Source organism: Amyelois transitella, chromosome 5 (assembly GCF_032362555.1).
Source record: "Amyelois transitella isolate CPQ chromosome 5, ilAmyTran1.1, whole genome shotgun sequence".
Lineage (NCBI taxonomy): Eukaryota > Metazoa > Arthropoda > Insecta > Lepidoptera > Pyralidae > Amyelois > Amyelois transitella.
Genome location: NC_083508.1, coordinates 4,105,503 through 4,124,111, shown reverse-complemented (window position 1 = coordinate 4,124,111; position 18,609 = coordinate 4,105,503). Strand labels below are relative to the sequence as shown.

Genomic DNA, 18,609 nt, shown 5'->3' with positions numbered 1-18,609 from the left:
TTATCATCATTACCTACTTATATAATTTTATAACTTATATGAAAATATGACCTTACTTCTAATATCACAAATACCGAAGACAGGGCGTACCCCGGGCTCCTCTTCCAAGTGAAGGTGAGGGTACTAACGCCAGGAGGACAAGAGCTAATATCAGAAAAAAAAATTACTTCAAATTGTGCCATTCACATCAGCATAAAAGAACATTCTTATAGGTATTTCTGTTAACTAAATGACAATTTAAATCATGTAGCTATTCAAATACGTAATTTTTGGTCTTCTGCTACTTTGATTGGTCATAGGAGTTCGTATACAAGGAAAAACGAGGGCCAATATAGTATGTACTACCGAAAAACCCAAATTGTTTAACAGTACCGTCGCAAGTCAACATTTTAATTACAAAAATATAGAAAATGTAAACATGAAACATGTGATGTTATTATCAACCGACTTCAAAATGAATGAGGTTCTCGTATGGAAAAACTGTACATTTTTTAAATTGTTACGAGATTACTTGGCCATTTTTAAGGCGCTTTCGATCGTCCTTTTTTACTATTTAATTATGTTGATCAGGTTTGGATCTGGTTATTAGTCCGGTTGACCGGGACTAGGGCAACAAAACAATTGATCAAAATCATCAAACTTTTGAAACTGTAAAGTTGCAGTTTCCTAACGGTAAACACTTAGTCATTGTTTTATAGGTACTTTTTAAAGCTATACCAAGATTTCTATAAAAAATATGAGACTGGAAGCCTGTCAATTTAAAAATAAAATGATATTTTAGTAAACTAGCTTCTAATTCCAGATTTCCCTGCAGACACCTAATCGATCCCGAGCGTAGCCCTCCTCGCAGGGCTCGTAATTTTTGAAGTACATTGCGTTGTTGATGGGGACGAATCTCACTGGCTTCATCGCTCGAATTTCTACCTAAAAAATAAACAATAGTAACGTGAATAACTTTGCAAATTAAATAAGTATGAGGATATCTCTTTTATCCTTCATAGCGTTTTTCGACTGGATTTTTGGACTGGAATACCTATTCCAAACACTTACATACATACCATATGTAACACTACTGTATAAATATGTATAATTATCTATATCGCCTCCGTCTTTATCCCTTACGGGGTAGATAGAACCAACAGCCTCAAACTGAAGGCAAACTTCAGCCGATTATTGTTTTAAAATTAATTTCCGAATGAATTTATTATAAACATCTCCTTTTTATAGGTCTCCGTAGAGAACTCCGGGCTCCGTCCATGATTACAATCCTGGGATTGTGTAAGTCAGGTTTTGCGGGTTTTACACGAAACGACTCACATCTGAACTCCCGTAAGTTTTTCATAGAAACCAAATACATATTGGATCTTAATTATGTATTCAATTGTCCGAATGTGTAATTTTCCTCACGATGTTTTCCCTCACTGAAAAGAATTATCAACACATCCGTTTTATTAATAAGAACGATTACAGTTGATTACTTACAATGTCTGCATAATCATCTTCATTTGAAACAGTTGAATCATGCTTTTCCATAGGCGCAGTGTGTTTCCCGTGAGGATTAATATGACGAGCTTGCGACACCACTGACGACATCACAATTAAAACTGTTATTATGATCCACTTCATGTTTAGACAAAAAGTAAAACGTTTTTTTTAAACGGCAGCGACTCAAATTTTCGACAGGAACTAATAAATTCTTATCACAGACTATCCACAAACACGGTTAGCGACTGATTATGGCTTGGATCTGAAAACTCGCATATAAATACGGCTGGTTTATCGGGAGTCTACGTCATGGAAGGACGAGCCCGGTGCCAGCTGCCAGGTTTGCTTGACGTCATAACGCACCCTTGCCTTCTAGGAAACTCAATGTATAGAACATTTTTTTTTCAATTTTGAACCATTTTTTTTCTAGGTAATACTTAAAGGTAGGTAGGTTACAATAAATCTGTAAATATACCTTTATGTTATTTATGTATATAAAAAAGGTAAATTTTGGGATTTTAATGCAAGAATGCAAATGGGATTAATTATATGTAAGTATAATCAATCAGAGGACAGGAAGAAATATGGATTAAAAATATCTGTGTGTTGATCTGGAACACCATCATTCCATTAGAGGCTTTCTCGCAGAAAATGAACTGATTTAGATTTTTCTACTGAAAGTGTATTAAGTTAGTTCCGAGATATGTTCGATTAGAAATCAAGGATCAAATGCAGACATCCAGATGCGACACTGAACAGCTGAAGGAATGATATTTCAAACAATCACCTTGCCTTCAAAATTTAAGATTCGCCTCGATTTCTTCCAGTTCCCATCAACAGAACCCGCGTCGTGATATGGAACCATCGGCACCTGCCTTATTACTTTTTATCCAAATAAAAAGAAACTTCAAAATTGCTGCAAAATTTGCAAAGTAATCACACAACAATCATACTAAAAATATGTATATATTTATAGAATATTAATTTTTAAATCTCATATAAATATATTAATCTGAACAATGTACTCTCTCGTCCACATTCTATTCTAAGTTTGGATATTTGTGAAGTTGACGTTGTTGAAGAAAATGCTGCAGTGCAGTTTGTTACCGCTTCTTCGGCACTGACGCCTTGGAAGCGGCAGTAAACTTAGTTTTAAGTAATTTATTTGACGTCAACCAATGTTGTGAAACCAAAAGTTTTGACAATTATTAAGCGATATGAACTATCCTATAATAATGAATAAAATTTTGAATTTGAATTTGAAAAGACATTAAAGTCGAATTGAGAACCTCCTCGGTTTGAAAGATAGGTATGTGTAGGTATTGGTAAGCGGGTGCGGTGCCTTGCGCGTCACTGGCGTGGACTGTTTATTTTGCGACGCGGTCTGACATTGGAAACCACAATATTTGTATTACCACCCTTACCTTACTTGGAACTAAAAGTATTGGAATAAATATAGAGTTGAACAAATATTGTGGACGCACGTTAAGTATACCTATCTACGTCATTACGTTTCTCAAAGGTAGTGAGTAAGTAAATTTAAATGACATGTTCAGGTTTATTGGAAAAGCTTTAGTAATATATTATACACCCGTAATGAATAAAAGTCCTGTGCATTATCAAAACCTACATACAATGAATCTTTAGAAGTAAAAATTCTGTATCAATAATGTAATGCATACATACATATATATGGTCACGTCTATATTCCTTGCGGGGTAGACAGAGCCAAAAGTCTGGAAAAGACAGTCTTTCCCTTCATGAAAAAAGGATCATTAGGTATACTAAAATGGTAATTTAACAGCCTATATTAAATAGTTTTTCCTTTGAGCCAAGAAAATCCCGGGGTAAGATCGTAAAGTTCAAAACAATAAAAGACTATGGAAAAGGTGAACTAATGGTTGCAACACGTCGCACGTGTTCATATTGCATATCAATTTTGTTTATTTGACAGCTTTACTACTACGCAGAAAACTGGGTACAATGGAAAGTTACGAGTACATACATGGTATTGCTATTTTTTTTTATTTCCTACATACATACATATGGTCACGTCTATATCCCTTGCGGGGTAGACAGAGCCAACAGTCTTGAAAAGACTGAATGGCCACGTTCAGCTATTTGGCTTAATGATAGAATTCAGATTCAAATAGTGACATGTTGTTAGCCCATCGCCTAAAAAAGATTTATTATAGATTTATTTCCTTCAATTATTAGTACTTTTCTGATTAATTATAAACAATTCTATGTTATATTTATAAACAAATAAATAATGTATATTTCCTATAGTCTTATATTATATTATTCCGCTGTTTCTAAGGGTAATTTCAGCCGTATTCGCGCCATATTGAATAGTTGCTGCTAGAGGTACGTCGACGGCTGATGCACTGCAGGTTCCATCCCAATACTTCGCCTTCTGGACATTCTGCCTTGTCTGCCAACAACCAAATTCAGGTTTTCTCAATTTATTTCTAACTAGTTTACGCCCGCGGCTCCGCTCGCGTGAAAAGTACGTCTTATGACCTTACAGTGTATTATATGCAAATTTTATGTAGATATCTTTGGCTTTTCAAAATTTTCAAGATTATTGGCTCTGTGTAACCCGCTAGGCATATAGACGTGCTTATAAGTACATGTACATATGTTTAATGAAGATCGGTTCAGTAGTTTCGACGTGCAAGACGGACGAACACACTTTAGGTTTATAAGTATTTCACATACGTATACATTCCCTTCCGGAGATTTCACATTGAACTAGTAACAGGTTGCTAGCCCGAAAGGACTCCAAACTTACAACCTCTCCCCCTATTGATTTCTACGTACATTCTGCGCTGGAAATACACATTATATCTCCTCTCCACCAGACCAGCACGAAAATGTACCAGATGAATGTTGTAATCCCCTAGTCAGCATTTAATAACTTGTAGTATGGTTTCCATGCATGTCGTAAAAGGCAACTAAGCCATTTTAAAAGTATATTAATCTAGTGCAAGTTCCTATGCTAGTCGCTAGTAGTGATGGTAATATAAGAAATATGGTTGTGCGAGTTGTTTCTCTTTTAGTGCAGATTGTAAGTCAATCAAGGGAAGGTTAATAATAAATAGAAGAAATAAAAAGAATGTGGAAAATGAATACTGTTACTATAGTACCTATTGTAATATCCACCACCGGAGTTGTTTCAAATGACATATTTAAACGTTATGGCCAAGTAGATATACCAAAATCGACATGTATAACTTTGCAAAAGGCAGCAAATGTTCATTTATCATCATGTCTGTCCGGGAATCGAACCCGGAAGCTTGTGATCATAACTCATAACAAGTACGACTGCGCCACGCAGACTATTACTATCAGTATGATAAGTATTATAATGAAGCATGAAGATAATAACTATCTCACACATAAGTACTTTTATTTACGCAGCACGTCAATAAGGAGCCTTCGCAGGCTTTTTCAAATTGAACGTATACGATCAAGGTACGCGGTTCGAATCCCACTGTGCCATTTATACTCGTACACGTGACTATTCTAATTTCAGGAAACTCATTGACCTGGGCTCCTGCTTAGCGAGAACATATACATATAACATACATACATATGGTCAGATCTATATCCCTTGCGGGGTAGACAGAGCTAATAGTCTTGAAAAGACTAATTGGCCACGTTCAGTTATTTGGCTTTATGATAGAATTGAGATTCAAATAGTGACAGGTTGCTAGCCCATCGCCTAAAAAGGAATCACAAGTTTGTAAACCTGTCCCTTAGTCGCCTTTTACGACATCCATGGGAAAAAGATGGAGTGGTCCTATTCTTTTTTTGTATAGGTGCCGGAAACTATCTTACGGGGTAGACATAGCCAACAATCTTGAAAAGACTCAAAGCATTTAGGTTAATGATGGAATAGTGACAAATTGCTATAGCTCATCGCCTAAAAGAAGAAATATACCATTTGATGGTAAAGGCTGCTAAAGGTCACAGGGTGCAATCATGAGATGTTCTTTAACCCATAACATGATTATGTGACCATTAATAAGTTTCAAATAAAAATAAAACAACACAAATTTCCAAACAAAACCCAGGCATTATCAGGATGAATAAAATAAAACTTGCAATAAATAAGTTAGATTTTTTTATTTCATGACGTACGTAATATAACAAAAGTTTGGTATCCAAAAAAAACTTCGTATTTTTAACACTGGGTTTTCAATTATTTATATTTAAAGTACCTACGTACTTAAAACTATACTACCTACTCAAATCTAGGCAACAACAACTTAATAAGTATGGTTTATATTTTATCTACAAACATATAAAATTATTACAAGCAAATCTTATCTTAGTACCTCTTGATAATTTGCGTCTTTAAAACCTTTAATGCGTCACATTAGCTACTGGAAGGACGTTGTCAGTATGTATTTTATCAGAAATTGTATGGTTCTCATTAGCCACGTGCTTTGGTTGCAAAGCTCTATCAATAGCATTCATAGTAGGCGCGTCATGTCCATTATGATAATTTTCATGCGATTCGTAACTATTCGAATTTACGTCCATTTGAGACACATCACTTTTGAGGCTTGCTGGTTCTTGTTGGATGTAACCATATGATGGTGGTTCATATTGAGAGTAATTCGGTGGTAACGGCTTGGCTACAATTCCTCGCGTAATTTGAGGTGAACACGAAAACAAAAGTGGCAAGGCACATCCTGTAGCCCTTGAAGGGAACACAGCTGACGCACCTCCATTCGAATCTCTATAGGGACCGTAAGAGGATGAACGCAGAAAAGGTATTGACATCGTCGGTAAAATGTTATTCATCATTGCCATGTGCTGCAACTCTGCCATAAAATCATCTTCTTCTCTCGAACGGGTAACGCGACCTGTCCTTCTATAAGTTTCTCTGTGCAATTCGGGGATGGTGCGCCTTGCATAAGCTGGTACTACCGGTGGCAAGTACGCCGAAGGGGATGTGGTGAACAATGGTGAATAAGCGTATGGAATTCCGCTATAAGGTCCTCTTATTGCTGGTAAATTGTTAGATTGGTAATCAATTCTTTGCCATGGTGCATTCCAATCAAAAGATCTTTGTACAGGGTTCAACCCATAGAAGTAATTTGGTTCGTAAGGGATGTTTTCAAGAATTTCTAACTCGGGCTGTTGCGACCAAGGCAAAGACGGTGCATCGATAACTTCTCTTTTGGTAGGATATTCCAGTTGGGCATTTCCTTGGCACGGAGATTCGTTAGATTTCTTCACTCGCGTTTCTCCTTCCTTACCATTATAATAATCGGCTTCGAGTGAAACAGTCTTACACAAATTGTTATTTTTTAACGGTGTTATTTTGGCACTGTTAGAGGATATTCCGGCCATTAAAAATATACAAATCACCACGAATAACTTCATTATTACAGAAATTTTCTTTATAATTTAAAACTAAAATGATACACTGTCAAATCGGTGTAAAGTTCGGGTCGGACTACCCATGCTCAGTTGTTATATCGCAGTCAGCGTAATATTAGAAGTTTCGTGGAACTTCTCATATTGCACACAGTATCCGTTCAAAATAGCGTTTGAAATCAAAAAATTCTTCTAACATATTTACGCGTTATCATAGTAATTTCAAATTTGAAGTTTACTATTCGAAGTATTCAACACTTATATTTTGAAGCTGGAGCACATCACAGGCCCTTGTTAAAGTTACTCAACGGACCATATCAAATTGTGTGTTGGGGGTCCAATCATACTTAATCCTGTTTTACTTAATTAAGTTTGTAATTGTACGACGTACGATGTATACGAGTAATTACGCAAAAATTTTACACTATTGTAAGGCGAAATTTCGTCTTTACCCTTTCCATGCAGGTCATAGTTTACCTCATATATCTACGAATGATAAGGACTGGTCCTTAGTCTGTCCAGTACTGGTACTGTGTTCTTAACTACTACTACGAGTATTTTGTAGATATTTTGATAAAAAAAATATAACTTTTAATTATGTACACGTATAAAATTATTGATTATATGACATATTAAAAAATATATATGATTCACCTATAATTGGTATCAACCAAAGTAATTAGGTTATTAAAGAATTAATAAAACTTTATGTCTTAACTGAATATATTTCGCTGAAATTTATAAAATAGACAGTTAAAATGCCTGAGGACGTTATTTTGGGAATAATCAAAACGTAAGCCGGGGAAAACATTGTAAAAATAATTTCAAATAGAAATATAATTTTATTTAATGCCTTGTGATGTTTAAATTTACACAATAAGTATAAAAAATATTAGCTTAACATAAAAAAATCTACAGTTAAGTATATTTTAATCCGGAGTCCCTTTATTTTTTGCTAATACGTCCATGTATCGAATCTTCGTGATCAACATCTTTGTGATTACTGTTTATTAGCTTTAGATGTCTTCTGTTTTATATTCTTCTTGTTTAAACCGTCTTTAATCTTTTTAGTGTCCCGTTTGTTGTGTAAGTTTCGTTCCTCCGCGCTTTTGTATGCCGGGGCAGAACCGTAGCTCGACCCATATCCAGATTTGGCCAAACTGCCGGAGACGACTGACGGAGAGCAGCTTAGGAGTAGAGGCACTGCGCATCCTCCAACATGCGCGTTAGGGAATACGCCAACTGCGCCAGCTCCACCACTTCCCGAACCTCCAGACAGACCACCTCCATAACCTCCATATGCTGATCGACCACCATCCATCTTGTGTGACCACTGCATCAAATCCATAGCTGATTTTCCAGTAAAATCTATCCAATTCGGCATATTCGGTAACATCAAACCGTCTAAATCAGCTGATTTAGCGTGGTCCGTAATGATACTGGTTTTTAGGTTTGGTGACATGATGCCGTTGAATTCATCAATCGTTTTAGCATGGTTCATAGCATGGTTCATAGAGTGTTCGTTCTCGTGAATTTTCAAAGAGTGACCATGGACTGGATGGCTCTTAGTCTCTATTTGATTTGATGGTTGAACAGTAGGTTCAGTGTGATGATGCATCGCTCCTAGTTGTTTCTCGTTATTGTGGAAGTCTGCAGCCGCCTTCATCTGAGTTGACTTTTCCAGGTGTTCATTTGTCATTGGTGCCCAACGCATATTGCTTAATTCAGTTTTATCTTGTCCCAAGTCATCAACTGATTTTTCGCTGGGAACGTGTAAGTGTGAAGATACGTCATGATGGTCATTTATCATTTTCTTTGTGTTTTCGTTGTCGGCTGATTTCATAGATGCTTTAGTGTGGGCGAATTTCTTTTCTTGGTTAAGCTGGTTCTTCACAAAATTATCTTTAATGTGATTGCTTTGCATTGATACAGCAGAATGTTCCATTGATTGCGTTTCTGTAAAACTATTTTTTGGTTGCTTCAAGTGCTTATCCATTTCGTGATCCCATTTCTGCTCACTAGATTTCCTGAAGGTGTCAACCATTCTTCCACTCTGTAAATTTACATCTAACATTGGTTGAATATTAGATGCTGGCTTACTTTTTTCATTTTGTTCATTTTCTTTGGTTGTTCTTAATTTCTCGTCAATATGACTTTCATGCTGGTCGGCTTCTTTAATGGGTTGCATTTTATCATTAGTCAAATCTGAGGCTTTTGCTTTCAATTTTTCTAGCTCAAAATTCTTCATTTCTGACATTCCCTTTTGTAAGTCCATATTAACTTCAGCAGATTTCTCTTTTGCGAAATGCTGACTCTGCTCCATCTTCGACTCTTCCATCTTAGTTCCTGTTACTTTCATATCAGATTGGGTTTTCGTTTCGGAATGGGCATGACGCTCGTGAGTTTCCTTCATTTCTTTAGCCATCAGTTTCAATGGTGCTTCATGAAGTAAATGTTCGTTCTGGTTACTATTCTTCATAAGTTTAGTTGTGTCTATATTTTCAAAATGTAAGGAACTTTCATGGTGACTAGCTGATTTCATTATATCTTCCATATTTCTAGCACCTTCAATATGGCTCTGGAACGATTTTGCATGCTCTTTCCATTGTGATGCTCGTTCTTCATGAGTTTTGCCGCTACCATCAGTTGAATGAATTAGAGTTTCATCATGCAAATTTGAATGCAAACTCATTGATTCCAAATTTCCGAAATTTTTGTGAACTTGATCGATGGCTTTTCTGGCAACTTCAATTTCCTCATGAACATCGCGTTCGTTCCATGAAGCAGATTTAGGACTTAGTTCTTTGTTTTTAAGGTCTCTTTGCAAATGTTCAATTGCTTCTTTTGCCATTTTTAAGCTACTCTCCATGTTATCTTCGTGAGTTTCCTCTTTAATTGAACGGGCTGTTTTTTCTCCATTACAAACTTTGACCTTAAACTGCTTAGAACAATCTTCAGAAGGATCTTCTTGAGCGCGTGCTTCAGCCGAGTCTCGGTAGTAATGATAACCGCTAGGCCTCTTGATAATGGTCGGCTTTAATAATGTTTTCTTCAGACCAAAACTTCTTCCAGTAGCCGCAGAACTTTCAAGCTCGCCCTCGATGTGAGCTGGAGGTACACCGACGTGCGTAAATGGTGCTGATTCAGCAAAGAAGTATCCTTGTGGGGACTTCTTATCTCTCCTGGTATATTCCGGCCAGTTTCCATGATGCGTATTCTTGAATTCGTTTGCCCAGAAAGGTGGAGCTGCCACAGCGATTGACGCCAGCACAGTAAGCACAACTAGCGTCTTCATGGTGTGCTGCTGTGGATGTGTTTGATGCTGAGATGATCTGCGATAGCCATTTATACTAATTTGCTTAAAGAAACAATCAATAGGACGGCAAAGAAAAATCAATACGTGCCGATCGACTGACTCAGTAGGATTGCTGAAACGACACCTTCCGGCTTACGGAGGCACGAACGACATGGCAAATGTTTCTTTGAATATTATGTACGAAATATGTAAAATGAAAAACTAGAGCTTATATTTAACTTATATTAGTGCCGTTTGGTTCCAGGCACCAATCTAATAGGACCAGGATACAAACATACATACATTTATGTATGTATAGGACCACGCCATCTCTTTCCCATGGGTGTCGCAAAAGACGACAAAGGGATAGGTCTATAATCTCGGGATTCTTCTTATTGGCGATGGGCTAGTAACTGATATTTATTTGAAGCTTAATTCTATCATTAAGCCTTAAATCTGGACGTGGCCTGTCAGTCTTTCAAGACTGTTGGCTCTGTCTTCCCCGCAAGGGATACAGACGTATATATGTATGTAATATATGTCAACAAATATATAATTACCAAATTTGCAAAGTTTCTAAATGCAATACGTAATCATTGTCGCTTTTGAGGTCATTTGGCCTGAATCTGCATTCATAAAGAATATCTACATACCTACATATAATAACGTATATATCCCTTAAGGGGAAGATATGTAGAGCCGACAGTCTTATAAAGACTGTTAGAGCAGGGAACCTCCAGAGATTCAAATAGTGACAAGTTGCTAGACCATCACCTAAAAAAGGATTCCCTAAGTTTATAACTCTTTTCAGCATGAAAGCTATCTGTACCCGAATACAGATATCTTCCATGCTAGTCTGGAAGCAAGGAACAAAATTTAGTGTATACCAGGTACTTCTCTTCCAGTGCAGAATGTACAAGTCAATCAAGGGAAATCGATACAAAAGTTGGGGATTTCCGCAAAATGTATTATTTGCTCATTTGGAATAATCAAAAGAAAATATTTAACGACACACTATGAGGTGTATACTTTGTGTCGCGAATCACATAAACATTACCACGCCTTTATCCCTCACTGAGTTACATACATATAATCACATCTATATGCCTTAAGGGGTAGACAGAGTTAATAGTGTTGATAAGACTGATAGCCACGCTTTGGCTTAATGATAGAATTGAGATTCAAATAGGGACAGGTTGCTAGCCCATCGCCTAAAAGATAAATCTGGCAACATGTCTCTAATTTAATTAGTCAGTTAGTCACAAGTCATTCAGCTTTACTTGGCATACAACTCCTTTTTGCTCTGTCAATCCAGTAAGGGCGTGTCGATCCCGGCACCAATAGAAAAAAAGAAAAGGACCACTCCGTCTCTTTCCCAAGGATGTCGTAAAAGGCGATTTAGGGATATGGGCTTATACACTCGGGATTTTTTTAGGCTTTTCAAGACAAGGCTTTGTCTATTTTTATGTTATATATTTGTATATCCTTGTATGTTTGTACTAAAACTATGTATTATTGTTATAACCTAAAAACAAATTAACTAACATAAGTAAATAGAAACCCACATAACGTCGTTATACCTTAGGGATAGACAGTGCCAAAAGTCAAAAGAATAGAATGTTGGGATCGTTTGGCTTAATGAAAACTGCAATAGTTGACAGTCTGATGCCGACATACATATCAATCGTCATAAAATACCTTTTCCGATTTATAAGGTCAGCATAAACCTTTACTTTTTAGTCTTAGTAGAATTTTTTTTAATTGGCCTTATACATTATTTAACCAAGTACACACCATCAAAGTATGTACAAAATAAATAGGACATTTTATACATACATATAGTTATGTCTATATCCCTTGCGGAGTAGATAGAGCCAACCGTCCTGAAAAAACTGAACTTATTTTGCTCGCATACGCAATTCATCTATATAGAGTATATATAGGGTAATTAAGTATTTACCCCTTACTGGGTAGACAGAGCCCACAGTCCCGAAAAGTCTGGAAGGCCACGTATAGGTTAATGATGGATTTGCAATTCCAAAAGCGATATATATATATAGGTATATGTTACATACTTTTATAATAAAATAAAATGGTTTGTTTCTTTTCCAACGTATAAACTTATTGTGCCCATCGATTTTATGCGATTTGGCGCTGAGACAGTCAAAACCGTCAGGAGTAAAATATAATTATTCTGAAATTTCTAAGTTTTTAAGTACAGAAAACTGAACTTCAGTGAGAAGGATCGGATGTGGCAATTGCAATGTTAATATTAGTGTATAAGCAACAAGCTGGCATAAAACTGATTCTCCTAGATCATTCGTGTATGGGAAAAACACTCATATTAAGATTTTTTGGGGTGGAGAAAACACTGTGGTGAGTATAAAAGTTCATTACATGAAACAACAAATTTTTTACACATTTCTATTTCATAAATAAATTATAAAAATTGGTACAAAAATAATAAATAAAAACATTTCAAAATTTTACTAAAGCCCTAAATTTTTCTCTCAATTTTTAGTCTCAGTTTTCTTTTTGATATCCAAGGGTTGTGACTGCACCATAATCGAGAGGTTTGGTACCGGGTAGTCCTTGGATACCACATGGTGGTTGCCAGGGTGTGGGTCCTTGGGATCAGGGTAGTCCTCAGATACTTTATGATGACTGACGGCGCCTCTCGCAATCGGCGGTTGCATCGTCATCTCCATGAGTTTAGCTTCTTCCTGTTCTTCTCCATTTCTATATGCTGGGGCCGGGGCTGAGTAGTGAGACTCCGCTAGATGGCCAGCTACGACTTGTGGTGAGCAGCTGAGTAGTAATGGTACATTGCAACCTCCTACTTTGGCGTTCGGGAAGAGACCCACGGCTGGACCGCCAGAAATGTGCGCTGGAATTGGACTAGGAACCGGTCCTAACACCGACGCTGCTCCAGACCCATATCCCGAAGCGGTTGGCAAAGCCGGAAGTGAAGGTTCGTAGTATGATCTAGCTGATTCTTGGTGCTTCTCATCTTCCCTGTACTGCGGCAAGGGACTCTGTGGTTGAGGTTGTGGTGGTAAGTACTGTGGTTGTGGCATTGGGGCGTAACTTCCGCCACCTGAATAGCCGCCGGCTCCAGCACAAGGCGGAGGTCCGTAAGATCGTTCTGACCTCATTATCTCAGCTGTTTTCTCCGAAGAGATATTTTCAGCTGGGGCCCCGAAGGCGAAGCCAACGAGCGCTGCTAGTACCAATGAGGTCTTCATGATGGATGTGATGGTGATCTGTGTGGTCTGAGGGTTTTTCGTAACATTTATACTAAACGAACATAGTGAGTCAATACGCATGTACGTGCGATACAATCTTTTCTATCTAAAACGCATCTTATCCTAGCACGTAGTGATGAAATTCCTTCACCGTGATTGCATTTACTCGCATACATACATAACATACATAAAATCACGCCTCTTTCTCGGAGGGGTAGGCAGAGACTACCTCTTTCCACTTGCCACGATCACTGCATACTTCCTTCGCTTCATCCACATTCATAACTCTCTTTATGCAAGCTCGGCGGTTTCGGGTACTTATATTTATTGTATTTTTTTATTGGCATTTACTCGCAATTTTAATTTATTAATATAACTCTCCATATTTAACGGATCCAAAGCTAATATGCCGTGTGGTTCCCGGCACTTTACAATAGCACTCTTATGGAGTTGTTTATTTATTGACATTGAAAAAGGCTTGACGGTGTGAGGTTTTTGAAAGTGTAATTAAAAACATACATACATATTGAAAAGACTGAAAGGCCTCGTTAAGATGTTGCAAAATTTCTTATTACCACGCTTACACTTCGCAAAAAACATACATAAATATAAAGTTCCCTGTCTGCCCCCCTAGTTCAATTGGGTTGTCATTGTAACATGGCTTCCTAACACCTAGTACAGCTGTGTGATGTCTCTCAGTTAGTCAATAAGGGAAAAGTTTTAAATACCAATAATCTCATACATACATAAAATCACGCCTCTTTCCCGGAGGGGTAGGCAGAGACTAGACTACCTCTTTCCACTTGCCACGATCTCTGCATACTACTACAATAATCTCATAGAACTACTAATTTCATACTTACGAGTAGGATATATACTTCCTTTGATTGGGATGGCAAAAATTTATTTTGTCGCTTCATATTTCTTTGAAAACTTTAATCAGTCAGAAAATTTCGCTGGTATTTACTAAGTCCCGACTAACTTGAGGCCGCCCGCGATTACGTCCACGTAGAACCCTTATCATAACATAACAATCAATCCCGCGGGAACTCTGGGATAAAAAGTAGCCTATATGTTATTCTGGGTCTTCAGCTACCTCATACCAAATTTCATCGTAATCGGTTCAGTAGTTTTTGCGTGAAAGAGTAACAAACATCCATACTGACATCCTGACATACTCACAAACTTTCGCATTTATAATATTAGTAGAATATTTAAGAAAACTAAATAAATAAGAAGGTCCCTCAAAATTTATTCGTAATTTGACTCTATGCCAACTTTCATCAATTTAGTTTTTAAGTTTTTTTATTATAAAGAACAATTAAAATACAAAATATATACTTAGTTCTTATTTATTTATTCTTTTTATAAGTTTTTATCTAACAAAAGCACATTATGATATGGTAAGTTTGATTTGCCTACATATTATTTACTTGGAAATACGTATAATCATGTGTCTAGTGTTTGTGTCTAATAAATTTGTCCTAATTTTGGAAAATCCTCTCTTAGTTGCACCCTTAAGAGAAGGACATGGGATTTCAAATTCCTAAACCGAGTGAGGTGTGCTTTTTTATGTTAGTCAGCCTGTATCCTCCTTAATGCATAGACTAGCGGCCCGGAACGGCTTCGCCTGTGGTACATGCATAATCTATAACACCCGCAGAATTGTGTCTTTTTAACGGTAAAATACTTTTCATTATTCGTTTCAGTATTTCCAAAGATAAGCCCTTACAAACATCAAATTTACAATCTTTACCTTTTAATAATATTAATATGATAGATATGTAAATATATAGCGGACCCCAGTCCTAGAAGCACCCACGGTCGAGGGTGCAACTCTAGAAGCGATATAACTCTAGAGATATACGAGTAAATAACCATCAAACCTATGATTTAAAGTCATCATTATACCGAACTAGGATATCATTATCAACGAATCCCTGAAATTAAAAGTGGTTGATAAACATCAACCACTTTATATTCAGGGTTCCGTTTACTAAATACCCAATCTAGTAGTATTCATTTTGAAGTATTCGACAAACAAAGCAATGTAGTTTCAAAAATAGAGATTTTATTTAATACAAAGTTGAATATCATTCAAATGTGCGCATTACACTCACAATGAGTTTATATGTTTTTTTTTTTACGTTATGAACTACATAGGCCTAATTTGCGCACGCTGGCACGCGCATATCCTCTTTTATGAGAGTAAGGATTATTATGAAAATGGGGATTTATTTTGGGCTGGTTTAGAAAAATCAAGATAGATTTAAATTATTTTTATTTTACTACACCGCATTGATCTTAAATAACGTACCTAAGTTAACAACAACATTTCACAGGATTTTATAACTAGACCTTAAAGCTATGTTACTGGTGGGTACTGGCGTGGCTTGCGTTATTGACTGACGTCTTCTGATCTTGGGGGTTGGTAGTCTCGTTTTCCTCGTGCATCATTTCTTCGTGGGACCCTGAATGCGGCTGGTCTACTTCTCTGTAGGCATTGGCTGGCGCAACAGCATATCCCCCACCGTATCCGGATTTGATCAGTTTACCAGGTACAATTGAGGGAGAACAACTCAGCAGAAGCGGTACATTGCATCCTCCGATGTTTGCATTAGGGAACACTCCGTAGGCACGACTGGACGCCACAGCCGGCGTAAGTTGTCCCAGTCCAGCTAGACCCCCAGCCGCAGGAGCCCCGCCGTATCCTCCATATCTGGCCATAGGTATATGTTCTGTCATCATGTTGTCCATATCTGGGGACCACATCTCCTGGTCTTCGCCCATGTCATCAGCGCGGTAGTGTGGCGCGCCATAGCCGTAAGAATGGGGTGCTGGGTAGGCGTGTCCATAACCGTGCGCTGGTTGGAGGTAAGGAGACGGAGCAGGCAGCGGGGCTGGTAGCGGCGGGAGGGGTAAAGGCAGTCCTCCACAAGGCGAAGCATATCCACCACCGTATCCTCCGATTGGTTGTGGAGGATACTGGGAACGTTTCTCCCGAAGAATTTGTGGCTGCTGGTTCAATAAAACTGCTTCACTGGACTGAAGCACCCCATCATTGAGCGTGGGGGCGGACGCCACCAGCACGGCGCCAAACACGCACAGAGAAACAACAGCCTTCATGATTACAGAGTTTCGCAAATGTGATGATTGAATTCGACACCACACCGTTTTATACACAAAACTGCTTACAACTTTAAGCGAATACGATTGCATTACGTATTTGCGACATTTGACTGACCGAGTATTTTTTGCTTACACAGTTTTAATCACTATGTAGGTAAATCATTTAATTTTGATATCATAAAACATTCTTGATGTGTAGTACTTTTTATTTTTTCATTAGGAGTCACTTCTCAAACGCCAATCGTTCGATCGAAGGGAACAAAATAATAGAAAACTCAATTTCATAATTAAGCTATACATCTGAACAAGGCCTTACAGTCTTTTCAATACTGTTATCGTGACTGGCCCGTAAGGGATAAAATCGTGATTGCATGTACGTAAATAGCTATGTCACTTAAAAACAAGAGACACCTGAGTCCAAGGGATTAAAATTGCCTGCGTTGTCTATATGCCCATTTGCACTTTATTTTCACAGATAAGTACTTAAGTAAGTACTTAGCTATGGTTCAATTAAATTTATTAAATAACTAGCTTTTGCCCGCGACGAGGCCGGCATGTAAGGTACCTGACACCCTATGTCCTTCTCGGTGTATGCAAAATTTATATGGTCAATGTAATGTAACGGCTATATCTACACGCGGAGTCACAGGCAACAGCTAGTAAGATATATATAGTAATGCAAATCAGAGCATAATGTGGGCCCTTGAGTGTTTCTATATAATATATTTTATTATGCTTTTATATGATACTCATGTGGGTCTGGTAGCGATGAAAATATATACAATAGAGGTGTCTGCGACTTTGCATGGGATCCTTACCCAGCTTGGATCATAGTTACGCAGAGTTTCGCACGATCTTGTTTTCTACGTTACAGAGATCGAACGTTTATGTTTGTAAGAAGAATAAAGTAGAATGTCAAATAAAACATAAATAAATGATTTGATTTGAAGTTCAATTAAAAAAGATATAAAAAGGTATTCTGTGCTTTTTTTTTATATGTCACGTCACGTAGGTAAGTAAAAAGATACTTTAAGTATTAATAATTTAAATAAGATCAAGGTACGTTGTGATATTTGTAACAATCTAGATTTATACCTAAGGGGTAGCCAAAAGTCACAAGACCAAGTTTATCTGGATGACTTAGTGATGGAAGTAAGATTCAGAGATAATTATAGAAATCTGGGTACACAGCTGGCACACACATAATAGATAAATATATTTAAATCAATTTATATAACAAAATTATAGATTAATATCAATTTTATTTACCTAAAATTAAATTGATGTGAATATAAAATTTTACTGTGCGTTAAGCACATGAATTTTACTAACAGACATAAATAACTGACAACGAGTAGGTACCTATCTCTTAATCTTTCGTTACCTAACCTCGAGCTTTTTAAACTGGTAAGATAATCGGGAATATTTCATGATGAGAGATTTTATAATAAGCATGAAAAAATACATCAAGTATGTCTACATGCCTTTTATTTTATAGGTATGAAAATTTTAAGACTTTCAAAAGTAGAAAAAGCAATCTAGCTCCCTTTATATATTATCTATTAAACTTACGCGGGCGAAGTCGCGGATAGTGGCAATTAGTTACAGTAATAATTCTTTACAGTCAAAGTGCACTTTGCATAAAATTTGTTCTACTCTACATAAAGTTGCAACGAGTTGTAATTTTTTTAATCGACCTTATTATGGTTAGACTTTGTACAATACTTACTACTACAATACTTACTTATATTGTATAATAACAAAATTATGAGCGCAGCTCCGACCATGAAAAATGAAAATCGTGTGATTTGCCCATTTGCTCCTTTTTTGAATTTTAGAATCCTTATAGGTATTTCGTTTGCTCTCACTACCCAAGAAACTTCTTATTCTACATATTTGGTGTTAGCCCCGCTTATATCCTCGCATGTCTACAGAGGAGCACAATATGTACCTATAACCTGATTCTTAATTGAACTTGAGCAAGTAAAGTTTATACAAGAAGCGACTTCCGCAACCTTTGCAGGGCAACCACCAGAAACCTACATACATTTTAAATTTCAT

The 18,609-nt window shown here is 37.1% G+C and overlaps 1 protein-coding gene and 1 long non-coding RNA gene across 2 annotated transcripts; both read right to left on the bottom strand.

Annotated features, from left to right (window-relative positions):
- Nucleotides 1-775: 775 nt before the first annotated feature.
- LOC106138378 (uncharacterized) lies at nucleotides 776-1,760 on the bottom strand. Its single transcript, XR_001228714.2, has 2 exons — nucleotides 1,483-1,760; nucleotides 776-924 (listed from the first exon to the last, which is right to left on the bottom strand). It is a non-coding gene; the product is annotated as an uncharacterized LOC106138378 (long non-coding RNA).
- A 6,119-nt stretch (nucleotides 1,761-7,879) lies between these two features.
- LOC106137986 (uncharacterized) lies at nucleotides 7,880-10,174 on the bottom strand. Its single transcript, XM_013338954.1, has one exon. The coding sequence runs from the start codon at nucleotides 10,172-10,174 to the stop codon at nucleotides 7,880-7,882; it is 2,295 nt and encodes a 764-aa protein (XP_013194408.1).
- Nucleotides 10,175-18,609: the final 8,435 nt, after the last annotated feature.

Excerpts from the sequence above, each read along its gene's own strand:
- LOC106137986 (XM_013338954.1), bottom strand. The coding sequence starts at position 10,174 with ATGAAGACGCTAGTTGTGCTTACTGTGCTGGCGTCAATCGCTGTGGCA.